Raw genomic sequence first — 24,724 nt, forward strand, 5'->3', positions numbered from 1 at the left:
CTTTGCGGGTGATGCTTTTCTTTCTTCTTATTTGAAGAGTACTACTAATGTTGCTGTACTGTTTGATTAGCGGTAGTTATAAAGATGAAAGATGAGGAGTAGTTAGGTAAGCCTTGCAGATCAAGCAAAATGATATGAATTTTCTCCTCCTAACCCAGTTTGCTCGTGCACCCTCCCCTGAAATGCAGACAGTGTGGAATATGTGAGAAAATGGTCCTTACGATCAAACCTAATGTATAAAATACAAAACATACCACCCTCCCCTGAAATGCAGACACTCTGGAATATGTGAGAAAATAATCCTTACGATCAAACCTCATGTATAAAATACAAAACATACCGACCACCCCATTAAAAAAAAAGAGGAATGTGATTATTGCAAAAGGATTTTACCATTCTCCAAAGGAAATGGCAACCTATTCCAGTATTCTTGCTGGGAAAATTCCATGGACAGAGGAGCCCAGCAGGCTGTAGTCCATGGGGTTGCAAGGAGTCAGACACGACTTAGTGACTAAGCAACTCCTTCAAAGGAGTTACCATAGTTGTTTTGTGTGGTGCAGCTTGTGGGATCTCAGTTCCCTGACTGGGGATCAGACCTGAGCCCTGTCAGTGAAAGCACCCAGTCCTAACCACTGGACCGCCAGAGAATTCCCTGTGCAGTTGCTTTTAAGTGGAAGTATCTCTGGTGGGTGTGAAATACTGCATTAGCACCCAGCTTGACAGGGTCACATCTGCTGTTGAAGGAGTCCAGGAAGAGAAGGAGGAGATGGGGAGCTTCCATGGCACCTTGGCAGAATGAAATGAGGCATTAAGTAGGGCCACCAACTCTGAGAACTGCTGCGCTCTACATCTGGCCGTGAGGATTTGCCTCCTTCCCCCTCCCACCCACCACCCCCCGTGGCTTGTCTCTTCTGCTCCTGCACAGCAGGCTTCTTTGCCAGGGATGAAGAGCTTGGATGTCAAATTCTTTCTCTCTGCTCTTGGCAAGGCAGGCTGTTATATTTGTTTTTTAAAGAAGCCTTTTTGCACTTGGGGAATTTTTTTCTTTTCTCTTATGGGAAGTTGCTTCATCATTTCCCAAAAATATACCGCACCTCTTGTTTAAACAGGGTGCCCTTGAAGAGCTTTGGAGCCTGAAGCGGGATAGGGGTGTTGTGAAATCTTTTGTTTGACGCTTTGATGAGAGCTGGAATGCTGGCTGTCTGCAGGCAGAAGTGTCAGGATTTGCCAGGACTGGGTCCAGGAGTGGGGTGTTGAGGGGGAGAGACTCCCTAAGATGCAAGAACTGGGGTCTTTTAAGCATTTAAACAGTCCATGTTGTAAGCGGTTATCATCCCTTCTGGGCACAGACTCTATCACGTTTTTGTCCAGTGCCTTCAGTGTGCCCAGGCTGGTGAACGTGGATTCGCTGTTCTTTTGAGATGCTCATGGTACCCTGGAGAGGCAAGACCAACTCACACATAGCAACGGTGAACAAAACGGTAGTAACTGTGGGCTAAATTGTGAAGTCGTGGGCACTTCATTTCAGGGAAAGAGAATTCCTACAGAAGAGAGCATTCCTACAGGCCTTGCACTGTGTGGGGTGTTAAGCTGATGGCGGGTAAGAAAGGACATTGAGAGGGGAAGAAAAGCCAGCAGGCTGACCTGAGGCCATGAATGTGGGTGAGTAAGCCCAATGGTAGGGGCAGCCTAGCGGGACTTGACGTCGGAGAAACAGGACATACCAAACTGTGGAGAGCCTGTCACATCCAGGAGAAACATGTATACTACAGAAAGAAATGGGCAGCCTTTCCCAGATTCTGAGAAGAGAGCAGCAGCATTAGGAAAAACGTGGCTTTGGGGAATATTAGCTGACCAGAGTAAGCTAGAATATGCCTTCAGGTGGGCAGGAGGAGAACCTCAGCTCCATCCACAGCTCTTGGGAGGAAGTCGTACTTGGTCCTTGGAGAGAGGGATGGCCCGGTACACGGCTTCTGTCTTGGGTGAGCATGGTCACGCGGTGCCTGTGGCCTATGGCCCCTGCAGCTCCTCCTGGCAGGGCACAGCATCTCAGGCCACGAGGTTGGTGCTGGCTGAGTAGGAGCAGGTGTTAGGTGCCAGCTCGAGCTAGGCTTTTATCAGGGCCCCTGTGGAGGTGCTGTACCCAGGTGGGCCCAGTGGAGCCTGGCACGCGGTGTGGTGGGCCCCATGCTGCTCGTTTTAGGCTGGGATTGGCCAGGGATGATCGCTCAGATCCAGACAACACGGGTCACCTCGTGCCTCATCAGGAGTCGGGGTGCACCCGTGCCTTCCACCCCTTCGCAATTGTAAATAAGGAATTTGGGTAGCTTTGGACTACAAATAATACCAAAGAGGATCAGTCAGAAAGTACTCTTCTTAATAGACTACTAGTAGCTACTGTTTATAGAAACTGAAAATTGAGAAAATAAATTATTGTTGAGGGAGATTGCGTCAGTGGGGACAAACACATCATCACAAGATCTATTAAGTTCCAGTAGAAAGAGGGAAGAGTAAATGATTGCCAAGGGAAGTACTGCCCAGTTTGCCTAAGTCAGGAACGTAGTGACAGTTTCCATACCAGCCGCTGGGCCTGGGCAGGGCCTGCCCCTCCCAGGTGACCCACCCCAAGCTCCCTGGCACGGACCCAGAGCATGTCCAGGGCAGGTATCAGGTTTGCAACCTGGGAAGTGAGTGGCTCCTCTTTGGGGATCATCCCAGCCTGTCTCCAGGGCAGGGTGTAGGCCAGCAGAGGCTCGGCTGCCACTGGGGTATGGGCCCTGGTGCAGGAGAGAGATGAGGGCTTAGCCTGAAGCCTCGAGACTTCAGCTTTGACCTCATGTTGCTGCTTTTAAAGACCAGTGCTTTTTTCCCTTTGTGTGTGTGTGTGTGTGTGTGTGTGTGTGTGTGAAAACTAAGGCCCCAGACACTCTGTTCAGATTGCTGGTAGATAAACGCTAAAACCATTCTGAGTAACCTTTTTTTTTAAACAGTTGAGTAACAGAGTAGTCCATAAAACAAGATTTGACTTTAATGGGCCAGCCCACATTTGCAGAAGGCCCAGCTGTCTTTGGGCTTCCCAGGTGGCGCTAGTGGTAAAGAACCCTCTCCTGCTAATGCAGGAGACCTAAGAGACGTGGGTTTGATCCCTGGGTTGGTAAGTTCCCCTGGAGGAGGGCATGGCAACCCATTCCAGTGTTCTTGCCTGGAGAATTCCATGGACTGAGGAGCCTGGCGGGCTGCAGTCCATAGGGTCACAAAGAGTCAGACACGACTGAAGCAACTTAACACACACACAGCTCTCTTTTTTTGTTGTTGTTTTTTAATGCTTCATTTTATTTATTTATTTTTTAAAATTAATTATTTTACTTTACAATATTATATTGGTTTTGCCATACATTGACATGAATCCACCACGGGTGTACACCTGTTTCCCATCCTGAACCCCCCTCCTGCCTCCCTCCCCATCCCATCCCTCTGAGTCATCCCAGTGCACCAGCCCCAAGCACCCTGTATCCTGCATCAAACCTGGACTGGCGATTCGTTTCACATATGATATTATACATGTTTCAGTGCCATTCTCCCAAGTCATCCCACCTTTACCCTCTCACCCAGAGTCCAAAAGACTGTTCTATACATCTGTGTCTCTTTTGCTGCCTCACATACAGAGTTATTGTTAACCATCCTTCTAAATTCTGTATATATGCATTAGTATACTGTATTGGTGTTTTTCTTTCTGGCTTACTTCACTCTGTAAAATAGGCTCCAGTTTCATCCACCTCATTAGAACTGATTCAAATGTATTCTTTTTAATGGCCGAGTAATACTCCATTGTGTATATGTACCACAGCTTTCTTATCCATTTGTCTGCTGATGGACATCTAGGTTGCTTCCATGTCCTGGCTATTATAAACAGTGCTGCGATGAACATTGGGGTACATGTGTCTCTTTCCATTCTGGTTTCCTCGGTGTATATGCCCAGCAGTGGGATTGCTGGGTCATATGGCAGTTCTAGTTCCAGTTTATTAAGGAATCTCCACACTGTTCTCCATAGTGGCTGTACTAGTTTGCATTCCCACCAACCGTGTAAGAGGGTTCCCTTTTCTCCACACCCTCTCCAGCATTTATTGCTTGTAGACTTTTGGAGAGCAGCCATTCTGACTGGTGTGAAATGGTACCTCATTGTGGTTTTGATTTGCATTTCTCTGATAATGAGTGATGTTGAGCATCTTTTCATGTGTTTGTTAGCCATCTGTATGTCTTCTTTGGAGAAATGTCTGTTTAGTTCTTTGGCCCACTTTTTGATTGGGTCATTTATTTTTCTGAAATTGAGCTGCAGGAGTTGCTTGTATATTTTTGAGATTAATTCTTTGTCCATTACTTCGTTTGCTATCATTTTCTCCCATTCTGAAGGCTGTCTTTTCATCTTGCTTGTAATTTCCTTTGTTGTGCAGAAGCTTTTAATTTTAATTAGATCCCATTTGTTTATTTTTGCTTTTATTTCCAGTATTCTGGGAGGTGGGTCATAGAGCATCTTGCTTTGGTTTATGTCGGAGAGTGCTTTGCCTATGTTTTCCTCTAGGAGTTTTATAGTTTCTGGTCTTACGTTTAGATCTGTAATCCATTTTGAGTTTATTTTTGTGTATGGTGTTAGAAAGTGTTCTAGTTTCATTCTTTCACAAGTGGTTGACCAGTTTTCCCAGCACCACTTGTTAAAGAGATTGTCTTTTCTCCATTGCATATTCTTGCCTCCTTTGTCAAAGATAAGGTGTCCATAAGTGTGTGGGTTTATCTCTGGGCTTTCTATTTTGTTCCATTGATCTATATTTCTGTCTTTGTGCCAGTACCATACTGTCTTGATGACTGTGGCTTTGTAGTAAAGCCTGAAGTCAGGCAGATTGATGCCTCCAGTTCCATTCTTCTTTCTCAAGATTGCTTTGGCTATTCGAGGTTTTTTGTATTTCCATACAAATTGTGAAATTATTTGTTCTAGTTCTCTGAAAAATACTGTTGGTAGCTTGATAGGGATTGCATTGAATCTGTAGGTTGCTTTGAGTAGTATACTCATTTTCACTATATTGAGTCCTCCAATCCATGAACACGGTGTATCTCTCCATCTATTAGTGTCCTCTTTGATTTCTTTCACAAGTGTTTTATAGTTTTCTATATATAGGTCTTTTGTTTCTTTAGGTAGATATATTCCTAAGTATTTTATTCTTTTCATTGCAGTGGTGAATGGAATTGTTTCCTTAATCTCTCTCTGTTTTCTCATTGTTAGTGTATAGGAATGCAAGGGATTTCTGTGACACACACAGCTCTCTCTGTTCTTTATTATCTTTGTCCCTCAGAGAGGTGAGGCTGGCTGGGAAAATTGAGAGGATTGTGTGAGAGAAGGCAGCAGGCCCACAGTTCAGAATCAGTTGCTCTGCAGTTTCTCTGCCATCGTGGAGTGTATGGTTCCATTTGGTTTTGCACATGGGCTGCAAGTCCAAACAGACTAGCCCAGAGGATTGCCCACCCACTCCTGTGGAGTCTATGAAGCTCATGGATTCTCTTCCTGTAGGCCTGGTTACTCCCAGCAGCTGGGGGTGGGGTGGGGAGGGAGAGACTATTGTTCTGCTCACATTATTCCACTGCGAGAAGTACCTGCAAAGACTCAGGATTGCCACTTGAACATGTAACAAGCCTTTTCCATCCACAAGGCAGAGAGAATTGGAAACCCAGGATGAGTAACAGGCCTGTGGCGTGTGCTTGGCTTCCCTTGGTGCCGTGCAAACCTCTGCACCCTGGCTGCAGTCCTGGCTTCTTTGTGAAGTGCAGGTGTGTGTGTATTGCTCAGTGCCAGTGATCCCTAGACACATTCCTCATTCGTATTTGGGCCTTTGGGGCTGGGTTGTGAGGGGCAAAGGAGTGCAAATCGGATACCTCTTGAGGTGGTTCTGAAGCAGTGCTGAGCAGTCAGCTTTTAAAAGTTTGTCTTAGAAACAACCTGTACTTTGGTACATTGTAAATTGACACCCCAGTTGCCTTTTGGGAAATGAGTTTGGACTTTGGTGCAGCAGCTGAGAAGGAAACCTCAGGGGCGGTGGGTCTGGGGTGTGGCTGCCTGCCAGCCTGCAGCACGCTCTGAGCAGCCTTGCGGACTCCATCTGTGCAGTCGTGTATGTTGCAGCAGTAACTTGGATTTGGGGCCCTTTATTCTCTACGGATGAGTTGAAAATGGGAAAATGACATTGCTGATGGTAGTTATAAGAAGGAAAGGTCTTCTAAAGCTGATAATAATTGAGGAGAAGATTTTGAAACTCAGCATGCCAAGAGCCGGAAATCATTAGTGTCAGTTGAACATTTGCTGACTCTTAAGTCAGTGGCCCTCCTCAGTGATGAAGAGGAAGAACATAGTTAAAGAATAGTGTTAAAAAAAAAACAATGCCTGAGTTATGCTGTCCAGAGAATAAAAGCCAAAGCATAATTAGGCATTTTACCATCTTGTTTGGCTTCCTGAGAGCCCATCTTCCTTATAATATATAAACCTATCATTTGACTTCAGGGGGCCCTCTCTCTGGAGAAATGGAAAGACTATAACCAGGTTCCCCTGTGATCAAGAATTGTGCAAAAACAAAACCCTGTTTGTAAGGGTCCAAGGCCCTTCTGGGGCTGAATCTGTCCCTTGGAACACAGTCCATATTGACCTACTGTCAAGGCCTTTCCTCTAGCAGTGTACTCATTTATATGCTGATTTCTGTCATCTTTTTTACATTTAGATACTTTTAACCTGTGATTGTAAGCTGTAAGATGGGCTGCATTTATTTAAAAGGCTAGGTTGCTCAAACACTGCTGGCTTTCTCTAACTGGAAAAGTCCCAGGATTGGGGAGGTAAGAGAAAATCAAGCACTAAAAGTAAGCTAGAAACTCGTGCCTGGACTGTGAACTCTTTTGTATACTACAGTCTCAGTCCTTGACTTTGTGAGTATAGAGTTTTATTACATGTGTGCTTTAAACAACTAAGTTTTTAAGCAAAAACCACTGACATCCCACACCAAGGTACCATTATAATGGAAAGAGAAAAATCTCCTTAATTATAGCAGTGTTGCGGCCTTCTCCCATGCCTGGCTAGCCAAGGCATGGAGTTGATAAGCATACAGTGTCTTTCATACTTGCCATTACAACATGTTAATTAAGAGAATTCAGCTGTGGCACCAGCTGGGGATGTCTGGCTTTGTGGAAGATTGCAATTAGATGCTTTATTTTCTATTTTCTTTTTCCCCTTTCAACTTTGGTGGAATGCCTTTGAGTGGGGGCTTTTAGTCTCAGCAGTATAAATACTTTAATGTGCCTAATTATGTAATCATACACTTACACTCCTGTGTGTACACACACATCATTTTATGGATTTTTATCCCCTTTTCCAGTATGTGGGGCATCTCGCCTGCTTTTTGATTTGGTTGGTATTCTGTGCCGTGGGCAGGAAGACGAGGAGGGCCAGAGACAGTTTGGGGTTTTCCTCTGGTTATGATCTGTCCCTCTGCTCCCTGCCCCCCACCACTCTCCTTTATCTCTCAAATAATTAGCATCTCAATAGTTTCCTAGCAAAGTCAAGGTAATTTAAATGAAATTGGACTTTATAATACTATATCTTTCCATGAATTTGCAAGTGTAGTCTTTCAAAGTGTATAGTTTTATTTTTCTCAGTCCTCAATTCCAGGCAGGCCTAGGGCATAAGCCTGGACATGAGAGCTCAGGCACAATGGAACCCATTGATTTCTGGCATTCAGCTTGCGCGGAGAGGTCCCGTGACCCCAGCTGTTAGACTGGGATCTGGGAGCAGCTGTTTTCCGAGATTCAGTCCTCCAGGGACGGGCCATCTGCTGCCGTGTGAGAGAACCCTGGGAACGAAATCGACCGCAGGATATCTCTGGACTGCTTTTCTCTGCTCTAGTCCCTGCAGTTTTTCCCGGTCCCCCTCACCTCGGCACACCTAACACTCAGGATGCATCTGCGCCAGAGAACTCACGGGGTTTCCTTTCGGTCCTTCTGCCGCCCTGGCTCCACCACACTTGCACCCCCAGCTCCACTGAAAACTAGTTGCCAGAGTTGGCAGGGAGATTCAGAAGGCTTCTTCAGCTGGATTAGAAACATAGAGCAGGCTTTTCGTTTTATTAGTAGTAACATGACTTTGCATTTTAGGAACTGGAAAGATCCTGAAAATCTCGTTATAGGGAAGAAGAACCCAAGAGTTTTTCATTATTCAGATTTGTATTTGGGGCCCTCCCTGATTTTCTGAGCTTCCAGCTATCTCCTGCTACACACACACCCTCTTCTTGCTCCTCTGTTTATGCCCTTGTCTCCCCCTTGCATGTTCTTCCCCCTCCTTTATGCAAGTCACAGTCCCCTAGTCACAGTCCTTCATCCCATGTCACAGTCCTGTTTACCTCTAGATTTGGAGTTCTGGTATCATTTCTTTCTTCCTTTCTGATCTCTTCCCCCATTGAATTAACCCTTCTTCAGAACCTCCTAGTATAGCCCAGATTGATTTCTAACATGTGTCTCCTGTGGTTAAGAATCCCAGGGACGGGGGAGCCTGGTGGGCTGCCGTCTATGGGGTCGCGTAGAGTCGGACACGACTGAAGTGACTTAGCAGCAGCAAGCTCCCAGAAGGTAGGGTCTGTATCTTTGCTGCCTTCCCAACCCTCCTTCCTCATTGCCTGCCACAGTGCTGTAGTGCTTAGTAAAAACCTGTTGAAAGAACGAATGGATACATGCAATCATTAGGTGAACTCTGGGGGATAAACAGAGTAAATGTTACTATTATTATACCCTACTTGGGGCGCCTCATCTGTACCCCCAAAGAGTATGAAGTCTCCTCAGGGACCGTGAAAGTCGCTCAGTTGTGTCTGCCTCTTTGTGACCCCGTGGACTGTAGCCTGCCAGGCTCCTCTGTCCATGGAATTCTCCAGGCCAGAATACTGGAGTGGGCAGCCATTCCCTTCTCCAGGGGATCTTCCCAACCCAGGGGTTGAACCCAGGTCTCCCACATTGCAGGTGGACTCTTTACCGTCCGAGTCACCAGGGATGTATTATTTACTCTCGAAGTTCTATCACCAACCTGGCACACTGGTCGGGGCTCATAGGTATGAATTTGTTACATTGAGAAAGCATTCCTATTAGAGTGAAATCCAGAGGGAAGAAGAATCAAGGTTTGCAAGTGTTTTTTAACTCTCTTCTGGGTGAAAGTCATTGAACCATTATTTGGAAGACAAAAGATTAAAGGATGTTTTCTGTTCACGTGTGTGATGTTTGGACACAGGTATCTACTGACGCACAAATGATTGAGGCTGCAACAGGCAGTGTCTTCTGACCAGGAATCTTGACTGGTCAGTCACAGGTGGCTTACCAGGCGCAGGGGTCCAAAGACCTGAGAGAGGCAGGGAGGCAACAGGAAGGTGGGCCTCAGATGGACAAATAAAAATCACGGTTGCGACTCTGTCCCTGAAGCTCAGTAGTCTGTTTTGCGTTTGCTTTGTTTAATGATCAAGGGATCTTGACAGCCTGTCACAGCCAGGCTAATAAATACTCAGGCTAAAATCAAAGGGGAAGCAGGCCCCAGACATGTGAGAAAGCGCTTGAGGGCCCCAGACATGTGAGAAAGCGCTTGAGGGCAGGGGCCCTGCCATGGACCTCACAGCGGGTCTGATGTGAGTGAATTCACAGGAGGTGAGAGAGACTCCGGCCTTCCCTGCTGCCTGGGAGGAGGAAAGGGATCTGCCAGGAGTCCTCTGGCTCCGTCTGGCCCAGAACTTTAGAAAGACCCACAAGCTGAAAGATCAGTTCAGTCCAGTCGCTCAGTCATGTCTGACTCTTTGTGACCCCATGGACTGCAGCACCCTGGCTTCCCTGTCCATCACCAACTCCCGGAGCTTGCTCAAACTCATGTCAATCGAGTTGGTGATGCCATCTAACCATCTTATCCTCTGTTGTCCTCTTCTCTTCCTGCCTTCAATCTTTCTCAGCATCAGGGTCTTTTCTAATGAGTCAGTTCTTTGCATCAGGTGGCCAAAGTATTGGAGTTTCAGCTTCAGCATCGATAAGTCCTTCCAATGAATATTCAAGACTGATTGCCTTTAGGATTGACTGGTAGTAGAGAAGAATAAAACTCCTCTGGGGAGACTTCTCACCACCCTTGATCAGCTGATGATAGCAGAGGGTGGGCAGTTCCCCTTCTAGGAAGTGCAGAGGAAACCAAGAAGGCCGGACAAGCTCCTTTTCCTGTGGTGCCTGTATAACAGTGTGGTTAAGCTGATGAGGCGTTTAAAGAAGACTCTCTCCTTCCTCACGAGATGGAGGAAGACTCTCCAGATGAGTGGATTTTGTAACTTTTGACTCCCATCTTCCCATGGCCCATCGGTCACAGTGTTCCTCATACTTCTTGGCTCACAGGTGATTAAGGCACTGACCCTTGGCCCTTCCCGCTTCATTCCCCATGCCATGCACCCCACCCTCCGAAGAACCAAAAGAGCCTTGTCCTTTCCCTTTTATATCTCCTAGTCTGGTGGTAGGGTCAGGCCTGACACAAGTCCCCGGGATGTGCAGGGCTCACTTTATGGCCGGCCTTTGACCTGTAGTCTGTTATTTGCACCTTGTCTGTCACAACAAGATCCAGTCACATGTCTTTCTTCAGAAAAGATTATTCAGACCTTTACCCCTCAATTACCAGGTGAGTGTTTTTCCAAGAAGTGTGGCGCCTGCCAGTTATAGGTGACCCCCATCGCTGATTTCTGCCGCCCTCTGTGGCTAGAGTTTAACAGTTACTCCCCTTCATTCTCTGCAGGTGTGTGGGCCTGGGTACGCAGCAGCTTGTTGAGCGCCTGGCATAAGCAAGGCGCTGCCTAACTCCCTGTTTGGAGGCATGCGGCAGATGCTGTTTATTCTGGGCCTTGGCAGAGCTGCCGTGGTGATCCTCTGTATTCTAGGCGGCGGGCAGCAGGGCAGCCCTTTATCTAAATGTAGCTCACACCCCCGTTCTGCTCTTAGTGGCGGGCTTCCTGTCATGTATCCCTCTTGGAAGGTGGGTGTTCCCAAGCTGAAAATGCCCCCATGCCCCCTCCCACTTGCAGCTTTGGGATCCATGCTCCTTAAATAGCTCCATTGTTTGTAATGCTCAGAGATTACTAAAGGAAACCAGCTTGCCTCCCCCCCCCCACCCCCCACCTCTTTGGAAAAATGTGGCCCTACTTGAGATATGAGCTGAGTTCTCTGGGCACAAGTAAACTCACCAGTCCACATTCTTCTCCAAACAGGAATTACTGCAACTTTTCATCAGATGGACCCCACCCCCATGCTGCACTTCTGTAGGTCTTGGGGTAACTATTTTGGTGGCATCTGTAACCAAGGAGCTGGAGAAAGGCATGCTGGAGTTTGAATCCAGACTCTACTGCCAGGTAGACTTGTAATCTCAGGCCAGTACTGAATGACTCTACTACCAGGTAGACTTGTAATCTCAGGCCGCTACTGAATTGCTCAGAGCATCACTTTCTTCATCTGAACAAACTGAGTATGACACCACTTTCCTCATAGGATGGAAGAGTTAAAAATAGGATGGTAACTTTAAAGTGCTTCTCATAGCGCCTGGTGATAAATGTTAATTCTCTTCATCACTTCTACCCTGTTGGACAGCAGAGATCTTTAAATTTGTTTTAAATTTAAATTTGTGTTTCTCAAAGGCCTGCTGTGTGTGCCTGACAGCAGACTTGGCATAAGGTATTTCCATCAGATGGTAGACAGGGAGTGAAACCACAGCTGTGAGTCCAGCCCTGTCGTAAGCTCCCAGCCAGACTCTGAAGTCAGTTATCACTCGCTCATCAGTTCTCCTTCTGAGGTTGGTCAGTGCCTTAAGCAGCTGACTGGGGCCTTCCTGCAGAGGACCAGCCTGCATCCTCTTAGAGGTGGGGAATTCTGAGGGTAAGAGCAGACACGTGGGCAGCTTTTTCAATGATAGGATAAAGGAGATGAGACCAGGAAGTAGCAATCGCTGATGAGAAAAGATAAACATGTTTTCTCTTAACCCTTTACTGCTCTCAGGGGAACATAGTATCATTTGTTAATGCACAGCCCTGCTGGCATCCCACCATCCTGGGGTGGAGGCGGTGGAAAATTGTGGGTGCTGCTCTCTTAAGTCACTGCAGTGAGTGGGAGGGCTTTGATACTGTGAGGCCCAGGCCTGGAGCAGCAGCAGCAGAAGGGTCGTCCTGCCTGCTCGTCTTCTCAGTGGTACAGTGTAGGGGTGGGCTGAGGAGGTAGCCCTGGGTGGCCGCATGTCTCGCAAGCCCCTGAGCTGTGAGAAAAGGGGTGAAAGGGTAACAGGCCATATGGAGGCCATTAATCTTCCCTGGTGGCTCAGAGGGTAAAGTGTCTGCCTGCAGTGCTGGAGACCTGGGTTCGATTCCAGGTTGGGAAGATGCCCCGGAGAAGGAACTGGCAACCCACTCCAGTACTCTTGCCTGGAAAATTCCACGGACGGAGGAGCCTGGTAGGCTACAGTCTGTGGGATCACAAAGAGTCGCACATGACTGAGCCTCTTCACTTCTCTGTTAGCCAAGAACAGCTCAGGCTCTACTGAGAACATAGTGGGGCAGGGGGCTGGCATATTACTGAGCTGGAGGAGGGGACAGCAGGCAAGCCAGAGTGCTCATCCTACTCCTCTCACTGCCTGTCCCTCTCCAGATATCCAGAAATTTCTGAAGCAATCCTTTTTCTTTACTGGAGTCTTTGCCCTACCCTGTTCCAAAAACTGGGCTTCCCTGGTGGCTCAGAGGTTAAAGCATCTGCCTGCAATGCAGGAGACCTGGGTTCGATCCCTGGGTTGGGAAGATCCCCTGGAGAAGGAAATGGCAGCCCACTCCAGTATTCTTGTCTGGAGAATCCCATGGACAGCGGAGCCTGGTGGGCTACAGTCCACGAGGTCGCAAAGAAAAACTAGAGGTAAGAAATTAGTTTACATTTATACAAATCAGTTTACATTTACAAATCACATTTATAATATGAATAATAAATGTAAAGAATTTAAAGAAAGTGCCTACTATGTGCCAGGCATGATGCAAGACACTTTCAGGTACACAGTTTCATCCATCCCCTTAAGCACTTCACGAAGGTGAGTATTGGCTGTTAGGGAGTAAGGCTCAGGAGACGGTAGGCCCTCAGGTCAAACCCTGATTCACCCTCAGACCACGCTGTGACCCTGCATGGCCCTGATTCTGGTGGCTGGGAGTGTATTTTCATGGGGAGAGGGCAGTTCAGAGAACATGAGATGTACCATGCTGAGGGAGTCTCTCTGCTAGAAATCATGCAGCTCAGATTAGGGTGGAGCCCAAGGTCTTTTAACTGAGATCACACAGCTGGTCTCAGGGCTTAATGAAGCACAGGTTCTTGACGTCTGATTGCAGAAAGAATTCAGTGAGTGATAGGTAAGAAGTAGATTTATTTACAGAGAAACACAGTCCACAGACAAGAAGAGTGTGGGCCATCTCTGAAATGTGGTGTGGTTATACTTTGTATGGATTGGGTAGTTTCATAGCTTAATGAGTGGGAGGGTTACTCCAACTGTTTTGGGGAAGAAGGCGGGGATTTCCAGGAACTGGGTCACCACCCACTTTTCAGCTTTTTATGGTTGGCCTCAGAACTGTCCTGGCCCTGGTAGGTGTGTCATTTAGCTAATGCATTACAGTGAGTGTATAAAGAGGCTCAAAGTCTCCTGGAAGTTTCATCTTCCACCATATTGGGCCTTGTTAGTTCTAACCAGTTTTTTGTTGTGTCCTATGACTGCTGCTGCTACTGCTAAGTCGCTTCAGTTGTGTCCAACTCTGTGCAACCCCATAGACAGCAGCCCACCAGGCTCTCCTGTCCCCAGGATTCTCCAGGCAAGAACACTGGAGTGGGTTGCTGTTTCCTTCTCCATAGTCCTATGACTATGTCATAATTGTGCCCTGCCTGCCCACTTCCCTCCTGTTTCAGCTGTTATCTGCTTCTGATTCATCTCAAGTCAGAAACCATATGACCCTTTGCGTTTAAAAAGACAGTGCCTTGAAATGTGGGCAAAATTTTGTAGGTGAAGTCAGTTTCTGCCAGTTTCTATACCAAGACCTGGAACTACAAGAAGCAGAACAAATGCTTGCCCCACAGCCTGGGTATGTGGGTGGGTTTGTGGAGAGGTGGGGATGGACCAACCTGTGAGAAAATAATTGCAGAAACAGCAGTACAGCCAGTGCTTTATGGGGAGGCAGGAGGATGTTTGGAGAAGAGAGGAGGGTTGACAGAGCTGCTGTTTATTGACTGCTTGGTGTGTGAGAGGCGTGATTGTGATGAATCTGCACAGCACCCGTGAGGTACACACCTCTGCTGTCCCCCTCTTACAGCTGAGGGAGCTGGGGAATAAGAAGACCTGCCCAAGCCCACACAGTGGGGAACTGTCCCAGCTCACTCGGCTGCTCTCACTGTAGGCCTGGGGATAGGCTCTGCCCCATGCCGCTTAGTTCTCTTTGGGACGGTGTCCTGGGGCAGGCGACCTGGAAACTGAGTCGTGAAAATTGGGTGGGGCTCCAGCTGACCCTGTGTACTTTCAGGTCAGGGTTTCCAGGCCAAGGAACAGCACCACTTCTTTCAGAATGACACTGATGGCCGCTCTCAGACGACAGGAGCTTTCATGTTTGGGGCAAGGTGCCATAAAGAAAATGTTCTTCTTCTTGTTGGCTCTGACCTGCCGGCTGGCATGTCCCCTCTCCTGTGAGGTGAGGGGAGTGAAAGATGCAGGCCTGAAACAGGAGGGACAGCCTCTGAAGCTGGACCTGCTTGTGAGCCTGTCAGTCCCCTGGAGCGGGGCTTGGGCCGGGCCCCTGTGAGAGGGCAGCCTGAGCCACGGTGGCTTCTGCTGCTGCTCAGCCCCCTCTGCTCTGGGACCACACCCTGGGAAAGGCTGGAGCGCCTGCAGCTGGCCGTCCCCCGCGTGTGGGAAGTTCTCATGAGAAAAGGGATCCTGGCTGGACAATGGGCTTCCTGTCTGACCGCTGGGAAGGTTTGTCTCAGAGGAGAGGAAGGTTGCAAATGGCATGAGAAATCGTCTCTTCCCTCTCTCCGCATGCTGCCTGTTTTAGACTGGTGATTGTCTGACTAGGGGGTCAGGAAAGCAGAGCGCAGGGGAAAGCAATGGGCAGAAGCAGCCCCTGGTTCTCTCTGGAACAGACAACCTCCTCTGGCCTGGTTCTCCACTCCCGCCGTGCACCCGAGGTGGGACTCTGCCCTGACATGGCTGCAGGCGCTTCTGCACAGATAGGACGCTTCTCCTCGAGCCTCCCACACGGTGCTCAGTTCAGAACTGGAGTGGCTGCAGGACTAACTGGAGAGGAATCTCAGGGTGTGGTGAGGCTGGCCATCCACCCAACTTGATGCTGGTTTGCAAATGGCAGATAAGACCTCAGAGGCCTTCTGGTTCAGCGCCTTCTTGTATGGAAATTGAGGCCAGGAGAGACCAGTGTCCACAGGCAGCACCCAGATCGCCTTTGTCACTGGGCTCCCCTCCTTGGGGCTCACTTTTTCAGGTGGGCTGTGAGGGGAGAAGCTGGGCACAGAACCCTTGTTACTGCCCAGTGCCATGGAGCGGAAGCCAGCCTTCCTGGGTTCAGGTCTTTACTTGCCGGGTGACGTGACCAAGTTTTTTAACCTCTCTCACTCCGTTTGCTCATCTGTATAATGTTATAACAATATGTTTCTTACAGGGTTTTTGTGAAATTTGAATGTGTTAAGACATGTAAAGTGCTTAGACTGATACTTGGCATACAGTAGATGGTCAGTGGATAGGAAAAGTCAATGGCACCCCACTCCAGCACTTTTGCCTGGGAAATCCCATGGACGGAGGAGCCTGGTAGGCTGCAGTCCATGGGGTTGCTAAGAGTCGGTCACGACTGAGCGACTTCACTTTGACTTTTCACTTTCATGCATTGGAGAAGGAAATGGCAACCCACTCCAGTGTTCTTGCCTGGAGAATCCCAGGGACGGGGGAGCCTGGGGGGCTATTGTCTATGGGGTTGCACAGAGTCAGACACGACTGACGTGACTTAGCAGCAGCAGCCGTGAATAGGAGCTGTTATTACTGAGATTTCTAAGGGAGTCCTTAGAAGAAACCTTTATACCACAGTGAGATGTGGTAACCTACCCACTACCCCCACCCCCACCCCAGCCCCTTGCATTTGTCTGTAATACCCAGTTCCAACTTCCTTGAGAGGCTTTCTTGAGGAGAATCACCTCCCTGTTGAACTAGTGAGCTCACACCTTTCCCAGAGCAGCGAGATGCTCCGGAGGCCCAGGCCTGGCCCATCGGGGGATGGACTGGTACCCTTGCCTCCTCTGCATGTCTGCCTGGACTTCTTGGTCAAGCCTGCAGCTCAGGAGCCAAGCACCTGTTGAGTCATTTAGAGATGAGCGGCTTGGAGGAAATTACTCAACTCAGCTAAGGCTCATTGTTTTTAATCTGTAAAATGGAAAAAAATATTAAGCCTCATTGTTTAAATCGTGTAAAGAGAGAGCTCTAAAGAGAGAGCTCAGAAGAGTGCCTGGCACAGGTAATAAGGCTTTTTGCAGTAATTATTATTTTCCTAGTTTTACATCTGAAAAGAAATTTGCGCATTTGAATCCCTTTCCCCCCCACCCCCCACCCCCTATTTTTGCCTTGCTTTTTCTCTGGCTCTCTCTATTCCTAACAAAGCCTTGAGGGCTAGAAATAGAAATTAAACCTTCGTGTATTGAGAAAGGGTTTTGAAAGCAAGCACGTAAACAGTGCTTTAAAGAACAACCTGAAGGGACCCTGTGTGCTCCATGGCGTCTTCATCTGCTGTTTACCCTCCTGTCTCACACCTAGTGGTGTGGTCTGAACCCTTCTTCTGTTCTCAGACCCCCATCATCTGTGCCATCAGTACAGTGGCCACTAGCCTTGAGTGACTGTTGAGAACTTGAAATGCAATTTGTCTGACCTGAAATGTGCCAGAAGTGTAGAAAAGAATATTATCAAATATCTCATTAATAAATTTTTATATTATGTGTTGAGATATCAGATGTGTATTTTGCATATATTGGTTAAATAAAATATATCATTAAGATTAATGGGACTAAGAAAAATCTAAAAGCACCTCTGTGGCAGCATCATTTCTGGGGGACAGTATTGTGCTCGGTGTTTGCTTCCCATCCATTCCTTCCTCCCCTTTCTGTTTTTTTGCACCTGCTTCTCTTTGCCTGGGCCCTCACCTTCCTCTGGTTGCCAGCAGTTCTCAGATGAACAGAAAAGATGTCCCTGCTCAGAAGGACACCCAGGGCCAATAGAAGAGCTCAGCTTTGAGTACTTTGCTTTTTTCATTTACATGAGAGTTAGCCCTGCATATCTGTGTCCTGTCGATTGTAATCTTTCTGAGGCTTTGGTCCTGTCACGCTTAGCTCTGTGGCCCTGCTAGAGCATCTTAGGAGGAGGGGCGCTCTGATTGTTTCAAGGAGTTACAGCCACACAGGGACACATGTGAAACCGCCTCAGCTGTGTCCCCTGGTGACCACAGCTGCTGTGTTGATGTGCTGGGTTTGGGGGAACCACTTTCTTCTCCTCTGAATTCCCAGGAAAGTTTTCTCTGACCACCATTTCTTGCAGCACCTTCACTAAGCACCTGTTTCTCTGTGCCCAATCATGTTCTAAATGCCACTACACTGGTTTTAGTGTAAAACGACATTATTTCAAACCTGCAAGTGAACACGTAACACAGTTTCTTAAGCACAGGCACTTAAAACTCACAAAAGAATCAGACACGACTGAAGCAACTTGGCATGCACGCACCCCGTGAAGGAGTTGGTGGGGGGTATTGTTTTGTGTTTTGTTGGGGTATAGTTGCTTTACAATGTTGGGTTTCTGCTGTACAGTGAAGCGAATCAACTATATGTATACACATATCCCCTCTTTTTTGAATTTCCTTCCCATTTAGGTCATACAGAGCATTGAGTAGAGTTCCCTGTGCTATGCAGCGGGTTCTCATTATCTATTTTACACATATTAGTGTGTGGGAGTTTAGGGTTTCCTTGATGCCTGACATCAGACAGAAGCCTCTTCTGTTGAGTCTTTTTACCTGCACTCGGTATTTGCATTCTGCTTCCCTTCCTCAAGCTGATCACCGTCCCTGCCCTCCACACCTCATTTTAAAAGGCGCTCAGTGTGTTAAACTGGACACTTTGACTCCAAGGCCATTCCTGGAGCTTGTTTTAATTCGTTTGTTATGGAATCTTAGAATTTGTTTGTCTCTGATTGGTCTCTTCCTCTTAAAAGTCTGGTCCCCAGAACAGCAGAAGAAAATCACATTATCTGAGGGCTGATTGGGGGTTCTTACTGATTTCTGCTCTTAGTTTAGGCTCAGGGGTAGGAGTACCAGCCAGATCATTCTGCCTCCCCTCCGTCTGCTCCCTCCCCATCTGGTCTTATGTCTCCTGCTTCGTGACAGCTGTGCCCTGGGCACTCCACAGGCCCCCTGAAGAATTACCTCGCTGATTCTTGTGCTCATGGGAGGCCAAAAAAAGTGGCTGTAAGAGATAATGGGAAGCAGAGAAGGAAGCTAAAGAGAGCTAATTGATTTTTTTTTTTTTCCTGTAAAATTTCCATCTTCTGGCTTTCTCCCTCTTCTTTTTAAAATTATGCAGCTTTGCCAAATCAGATGAGTTCATTGTCTTCTTGGGGCTAAGAACAGATCTTGAAACTCCCTCTGCGGACCTGGGGCTGTCAGAGAGAGCAAGCCTGATGCACAGATTAAGTCAGCCTCTTGCCCAGAACAGTGGCTCCCGGAAGCCACCGAGTGATTTATTTGCTCCTCCTCATGTTCTTCCCGGTCCTTTGACGCCCAGGCGTCGCTAAGGGTCCTCCTGCCAAGGCGCTCCCACTCTGCTTTCTGATTGGGCGGGAGGGCCGTATTTTTTCCTTATGTTCTTGGCATCTTAAAACAATCCTGCCTTTTTCTGGTTTTTCCTTCTGAGACCTCCTTATTTCTTCCTTTGACGTGGGGCAGTCCCTTCGTGATGCTGAGTCTGCTGTACCCTAGTTTGTTTCTTTCGTATGATCCTCATGGAACGTTTTAATCCAGTTTATTTCCCCATGCGAGGGTGGCTCGACTGCTGGCCTTCTCCAGAGGTTTTCTCCTCCTCCCTTCGTCTTACATCAAAGTCCCTGCCTCTTGTGATTTCACCCATTGAATGTGGTATGAACACCTCCTGTTGCAGCCAGGGCCCCTCTGCAAGATGGTTTCGTTACAATATTATTACTTCTACTACTACTATTATCATTATTTTATCTATTTATTTATTTATTTGGACAAATTTTTTTTATGCAGTCAAGCTAACCTAGGCTACCTGATGTTCTCTGGGCTTAATCTACGCTTTGCTACTTTGGAGCATTCGATTCAAACCGCCACCTCCTTTCCTGCTGAAATCAAGCCCCATTGAAAATGCGCTTCTTCCAGTAGCCATTCCTGGCTTTCCCCACACAAGGTTGATCTCTCCTGCTCTGAACTCCCCCTCTTGCAGCACTAATCCTGTTATTTGACATGTATAGGATGAAATCTGTGTGGAGGATTTCTGGGGAGAAGCACTGAGTGACTGGGAAAGAGGGCTTGCTTTTCTGTGTTCACCCTCTTACTTTCTGAATTTTTTTCCAGGTATATATTTCCTATGATTATTTTTTCCCCTTCTGAAGGTATTATTTACATAACAAAGACCCAGTGTGTAAAACTTGAGAAGAAAATATTGGAGAGTATGTTTAGAAAAGTGTCCTAAACATATTCTCCAAAATGTGTCACGACATAAAACTCAGAAGCCATGAAGAAAGAAGCTTTTGAAATACACGTGTGGACTTATTTGTCATACCCCTGTTTGGCTACAAGTAGCCCAAGCACTTTCCGAAGTGCTTGGGCTTCCCTGATGGCTCAGTGGTAAAGAATCTGCCTGCAACGCAGGAGACGCAGGCTTGATCCCTGGGTTGGGAAGATCCCCTGGAGGAGGGCATGGCAACCCATGCCAGTTATTCTTACCTGGAGAATCCCATGGACAGAGGAGCCAGGTGGGCTACAGTCCATGGGGTCGCCAGAAGTCAGATACAACTGAGCAGCTGAGCACACATGTGCCTGAAGTGCTTATCTTTTTACCCTTTTTCAGAGCATAGCACAGTGATCCCTGCCCAGTCATCAGTAAATATTAGTGAATCAAAATGAACTGTAAGTAGCGTCTTTGTAGACCTCACTTTTTGTACTGATATAATGAGTGCCGGGTGATGTCCAGGGCCCTCTCAGGGATTCCATGATGTTGTGGGCTTTTTGGGCAGCAGTGCCCAGCAGAGCTGGAATGACTTGAGAATCAGCAGCCCTTCCCCTGGGACTGTCCTCCCCCACGCACTGGACCTGTGTGAGTCCTGCCTGCTTTTGGGAGCTGCTGTCAGATGCTCAGCATTAATTACACTGAGGAAATGAACCAATTAGACACAATCTGGAGAGAGCCAGGTGATCTCTGGCAGGCTTGTTGCCCTGAACAAAAGAGGGAGCGTGTACAAGGTAAAGCGGTTTGCTGAGCTTCCTTTGGCAATCCAGCTGGCCAGCTTTTTGAGCAACTTGGCCAGAGTTTAGAGAGGCACCAGGAGAGGTGTGATGCCTGTGTCTCCCTCCTGTTCTAGCCTTTGAGCTAGGTGGGTGGCGTGGGAAGAGTCTAGAGACGACGATGTGTCCTCAGAGGGCGCTGAGTGGGTTTATTTGGGCTCATCTACTAGTTTCATAGAGGACGTTCAGACTTCTTTGATACCTGTGGACCTGCCTCATTATTTTAATAGGTTAAGTAATGGAGTCTTTTCTCTGAATCTCAGTGATAAGTAGCCTGAGAGGAGGGAACCATCATCTCTTTTTTTTTACTTCATATCCCCCCTCTCTTGGTTGGCAGTCATCTTACATAAGAGCAGGTTGCAGGTGAAGGGAAGTGGTGTTTGGTGAGGGTGGTGGGCAGGCCTGTGAAGGGAGAGCACCTTACCTCAGACAGTCAGAAACTCGATCTATTGGAGGAAGTGAAAGACAGGAACCCAGAGGTTCTTACTTTCATATTGATGTCCTTGTGATATCTTGATGGGGACAGGGTATTTGTCAGTAAAACCTTGGGCTAAGCTGAAGTTTGTGGGTGCCTGGCCACCTGCCAGCATATCTTCTTCCCAACAATGATCCCTGAGTGCCCCTGTTGTCCCCTTCCTATTTTTGCGAGGCACACCCCTTGATCTATTGCCTGGCGACTTAAGTTCTGCAGTGTCCCACACTTAGGTACCGTTTACCATCTCACCTGTGCAGAGGGTCGGTAACCTTGACATACACAGTCCTTAAAGGGCAGCTCACTCCTGGGGTGGAAGCAGTGTCTGCTGGTGGGAAGGGCACAGGTTTTGAATCAGGAGACCCAGCTCTGTTCCCCGGTCTGCCCTTGGCTCTCTCTGCCTTACACTTGGCTCAAAGTCATTTAACTTTTGTGGAGCAGTGTCCTCATCGTCAAAGGGGAGGCATGATAACTACTCCACAGAGTTGTCAGGACAAATAAATAAGATAGGAGATGAATGAAGGTGCCTTTAAAACTGAGCAGACCTACCTCAGTGAAAAATACAGGCTTCACTGTAGGGTGGAGTTGAGTGATGCCAGTGACCACGCAGGTCAGGGAATTCGTGGTGCCGGGGGCTTGGGAAGCCTCCCAGGAAACGCATCAGAAATCCCCTCTGGAGCCGAGAAGGCACATTTTATCACACAAAGGAGTCCTTTCTGATCCTGAGCTGGAAACAAGGCTAGCTTTGCCCCGCGCAGGTTGCTGGTGTTCTACCACCTGTCACTTGGTTTCATTGTGTTCCAGTAGGTTTTATTAAAACCATGTTACACACTAGGTCTCTGTGAATCTGGCTTGGTCAGAGTCTACTGTTGAGTGAAGGATGCGGTTCTCTGCAGGCAGTAGGGAGGGGGAGGGCAGGGGGACGTGGTGTTGGCAGCCTGGCTTCCCCTGTTGCCAGGGCGCCTCCTTCTGTCTTTGGCAACCTGAGCTTCCAGCGTTCGGCAGCAGCCTTTCCAAGGGGCTGGCGCTCTGCTCCTGAGGTGTTTCCTGCCGAGACCTTCAGCATTGCCCCTCTCCATGTTGCCAAGGGCACTCCCGCTGGAGAACCTCACCAAGGTACCTCCTCTCTCTCCATCTCTGCAGTGTGTTCCCTGCCGCCAGAGCCAGAGAATGGTGGCTACATCTGCCACCCCCGGCCCTGCAGAGACCCCCTGAACTCTGGCAGCGTCATCGAGTACCTGTGTGCCGAAGGCTACATGCTGAAGGGCGACTACAAATACCTGACGTGTAAGAACGGCGAGTGGAAACCAGCCATGGAGATCAGCTGCCGTCTCAACGAGGGTCAGTTTGGCAGGCGAGAGTTGGGTACTTGGTGCCGGGCTCCTGCTTCCCTTCCAGCTCCCGGGAAGTGACGTGCACTCACTCCAGAGGGCCCTGTGCTGTGGGGGGCAGTGTGGCCCCTCTGACGCCCTGCAGCCCCCCCTCCTCTGGGGTTTCATGTCTCGGTTATACATTTGGATCGCTGATGCGTGTCCCGCGGCATTTCAGCTGAGCCACTGAGGCGGCTGCTGTGCTATGCAAAGTCCCTTCGATGCTCTAGCCCAGGGCCAGTGACCTCTGACCGTGTTCTGCTGACACACAGCACAATGCGGGCACCTTCTGTAGTGTCTGGTATATTTTTTTTCCCTGAATGGAAGAGCGCTGTTTAGTTACAGAGCCGCAGTCCAGCTGGGCAGAAGCGCGCTCCCCCTCAGCCTCCTCCTGTCGTACATGACATGAGGTCCAGCGTCCTGAGGAAAGTGTGTGTCATGCAGCCATCCCTGGGCTTTTTACCCCAGTTTCAGGACCGTGACACCCCGGAGAACGGTGGGGACTGGCTTTAGATATACAGCTAAAGATGCAGGACCTTAGAACAGAGGGTTATTACAGCCCTGTTTTTATAAAGTTTCCTGCCACATGGGTGGGACTTTAGATGGTGGAAAGATGTGTGCATTTGAATGGCTCATGTCTTCAACCTGCTGTTGAGGACAGGATCAGCTTGGGTTTATAAAGGTAAGATCTCTAGGGGTAAGCGAATTTAGGTGTTAGGTGGTCCTCAGTGGTCCAAGGTGAAGGGAGTTTTAGTTTCAGGAACAGAATAAGGAAATGTCCATTTTCCTTGACGCAGAAGCCGTTGGCTCCGCACCGTTGCCCCCAGAGCGACAATGGCCATACCTGGCATGTCTCACCGGGGCACCATGCGGGCGGCCTTTGAAGGTCAGCAGTGGGGCTCACGTTCCATGTGTCTGGGTACAAAACACCGCTGATGATGGCTTGTTTCCACAGACAAAGACACCCACGCGTCGCTCGGGGTCCCCACGCTGTCCATTGTGGCCTCAACTGCCAGCTCCGTGGCACTCATTCTCCTCCTCGTGGTGCTGTTTGTGCTGCTGCAGCCGAAGCTAAAGTCTTTCCATCACAGCCGGTGAGCCCAGTGGCTGTGGCAGCAGGCATCACTGTGGGGGGCTGGCCCTGGACTGGCAGAGGGGTGCTGGTGGGCTTGCTGGCCTCTGCTGGTCTGTGTGTGCCCAGGGAAAGGGGAGGGCCCTGTGTGTGTTAAACTTCCAGGTGTACCAGGTAGTGTGCTTTTGCTTCACATCCATCGTAATCCTCACAGGATCGTTGCAGATTAGGAAACTAAGGCTCAGAGAGCTAAAGTGAGAGAGGGTCATCCCTCTAGGTCAGGGGAACCGCCCCGCCCCGGCCCCCGCCTCTGGGCCGCAGACCAGTCCCTCCTGTCAGGTCAGTGGCAGTGTTAGAGTAGAGATAAGGTGCACAGTAAAAGTAATGCACTTGCATCTTCCCCAAACCACCCCCTGACACACCCCTGTCTGTGGAAAATCATCTTCCACGACATCAGTTTCTGGTGCCAAAAAGGTTGGGTGCCACTGCTCTAGGTGACGACAGAGCTGAGATTTAAACCCCAGTCTGTCTCACTCCAGTGCCGTGTTATTTCCACTATGTCAGTGGTTCTCACATGTGGTCCCGGCAGCAGCAGCATCACCTGGGAACCTGTTAGGAATGTAGATTTCCAGGCCCCACCCAGACTGACAGAATGAGAGACTCTGCCTTTCATCAGCACTCCAGGCGATTCTGGGGCAGGCTCATGTTTGCAAGCCGCTGCCCTCTCTCCCTGGTCCCCACTCCTGGATGCACAGAGAGGCTCCAGTGGGGAACTAAACATAGGCGCCAGCACCTGGGCCTCCATCTGGATTTATTTGGTTTGGGGCTGGAGCCTGTGTATAAAAGTGATCCAGAAAAAAAGGTATTTGCATAGCTAAATTTCCCAAACATACCATACACACTTATTAACACACAAACACACACATTTATTATCTCTCTCATTCATAAAAGGTCACAAAATCTCAAAACTAAATGATGTTGAAGAATTCATGCTTAGGCATTAAAGTTACTAAAATAAAAGTCAAAGGAACGACTTTAGGTGACAGGAATGGTCATGGGTCGCTGGGGCTTGGGTGCTGGCAGGGCTCAATTTCTTGACCCAGATAGAGGTTCTACATTAGCATTATTGCTGTTTAGTCGCTTAATCATGACGGACTCTTCGCGACCT

General features: G+C 48.4%; 1 protein-coding gene across 19 annotated transcripts in view; it reads left to right on the forward strand.

Moving 5' to 3' along the window:
- The window catches only part of SUSD6 (sushi domain containing 6), a 97,981-nt gene that overhangs the window by 65,914 nt on the left and 7,343 nt on the right, over positions 1 to 24,724 (forward strand). For 18 of the 19 annotated variants that reach the window (XM_042252680.1, XM_042252686.1, XM_042252687.1 and 15 more), the window contains 2 exons: positions 22,258 to 22,455; positions 23,440 to 23,578. In XM_042252680.1, coding sequence (XP_042108614.1) covers positions 22,258 to 22,455; positions 23,440 to 23,578 — 337 coding nt within the window. Of the gene's footprint in view, positions 1 to 12,748; positions 12,973 to 22,257; positions 22,456 to 23,439; positions 23,579 to 24,724 lie in introns of those variants that run through there. The other variant, XM_060418207.1, reaches the window with a different exon arrangement.

This window comes from Ovis aries, chromosome 7 (assembly GCF_016772045.2).
Source record: "Ovis aries strain OAR_USU_Benz2616 breed Rambouillet chromosome 7, ARS-UI_Ramb_v3.0, whole genome shotgun sequence".
In the NCBI taxonomy this organism is placed as follows: domain Eukaryota; kingdom Metazoa; phylum Chordata; class Mammalia; order Artiodactyla; family Bovidae; genus Ovis; species Ovis aries.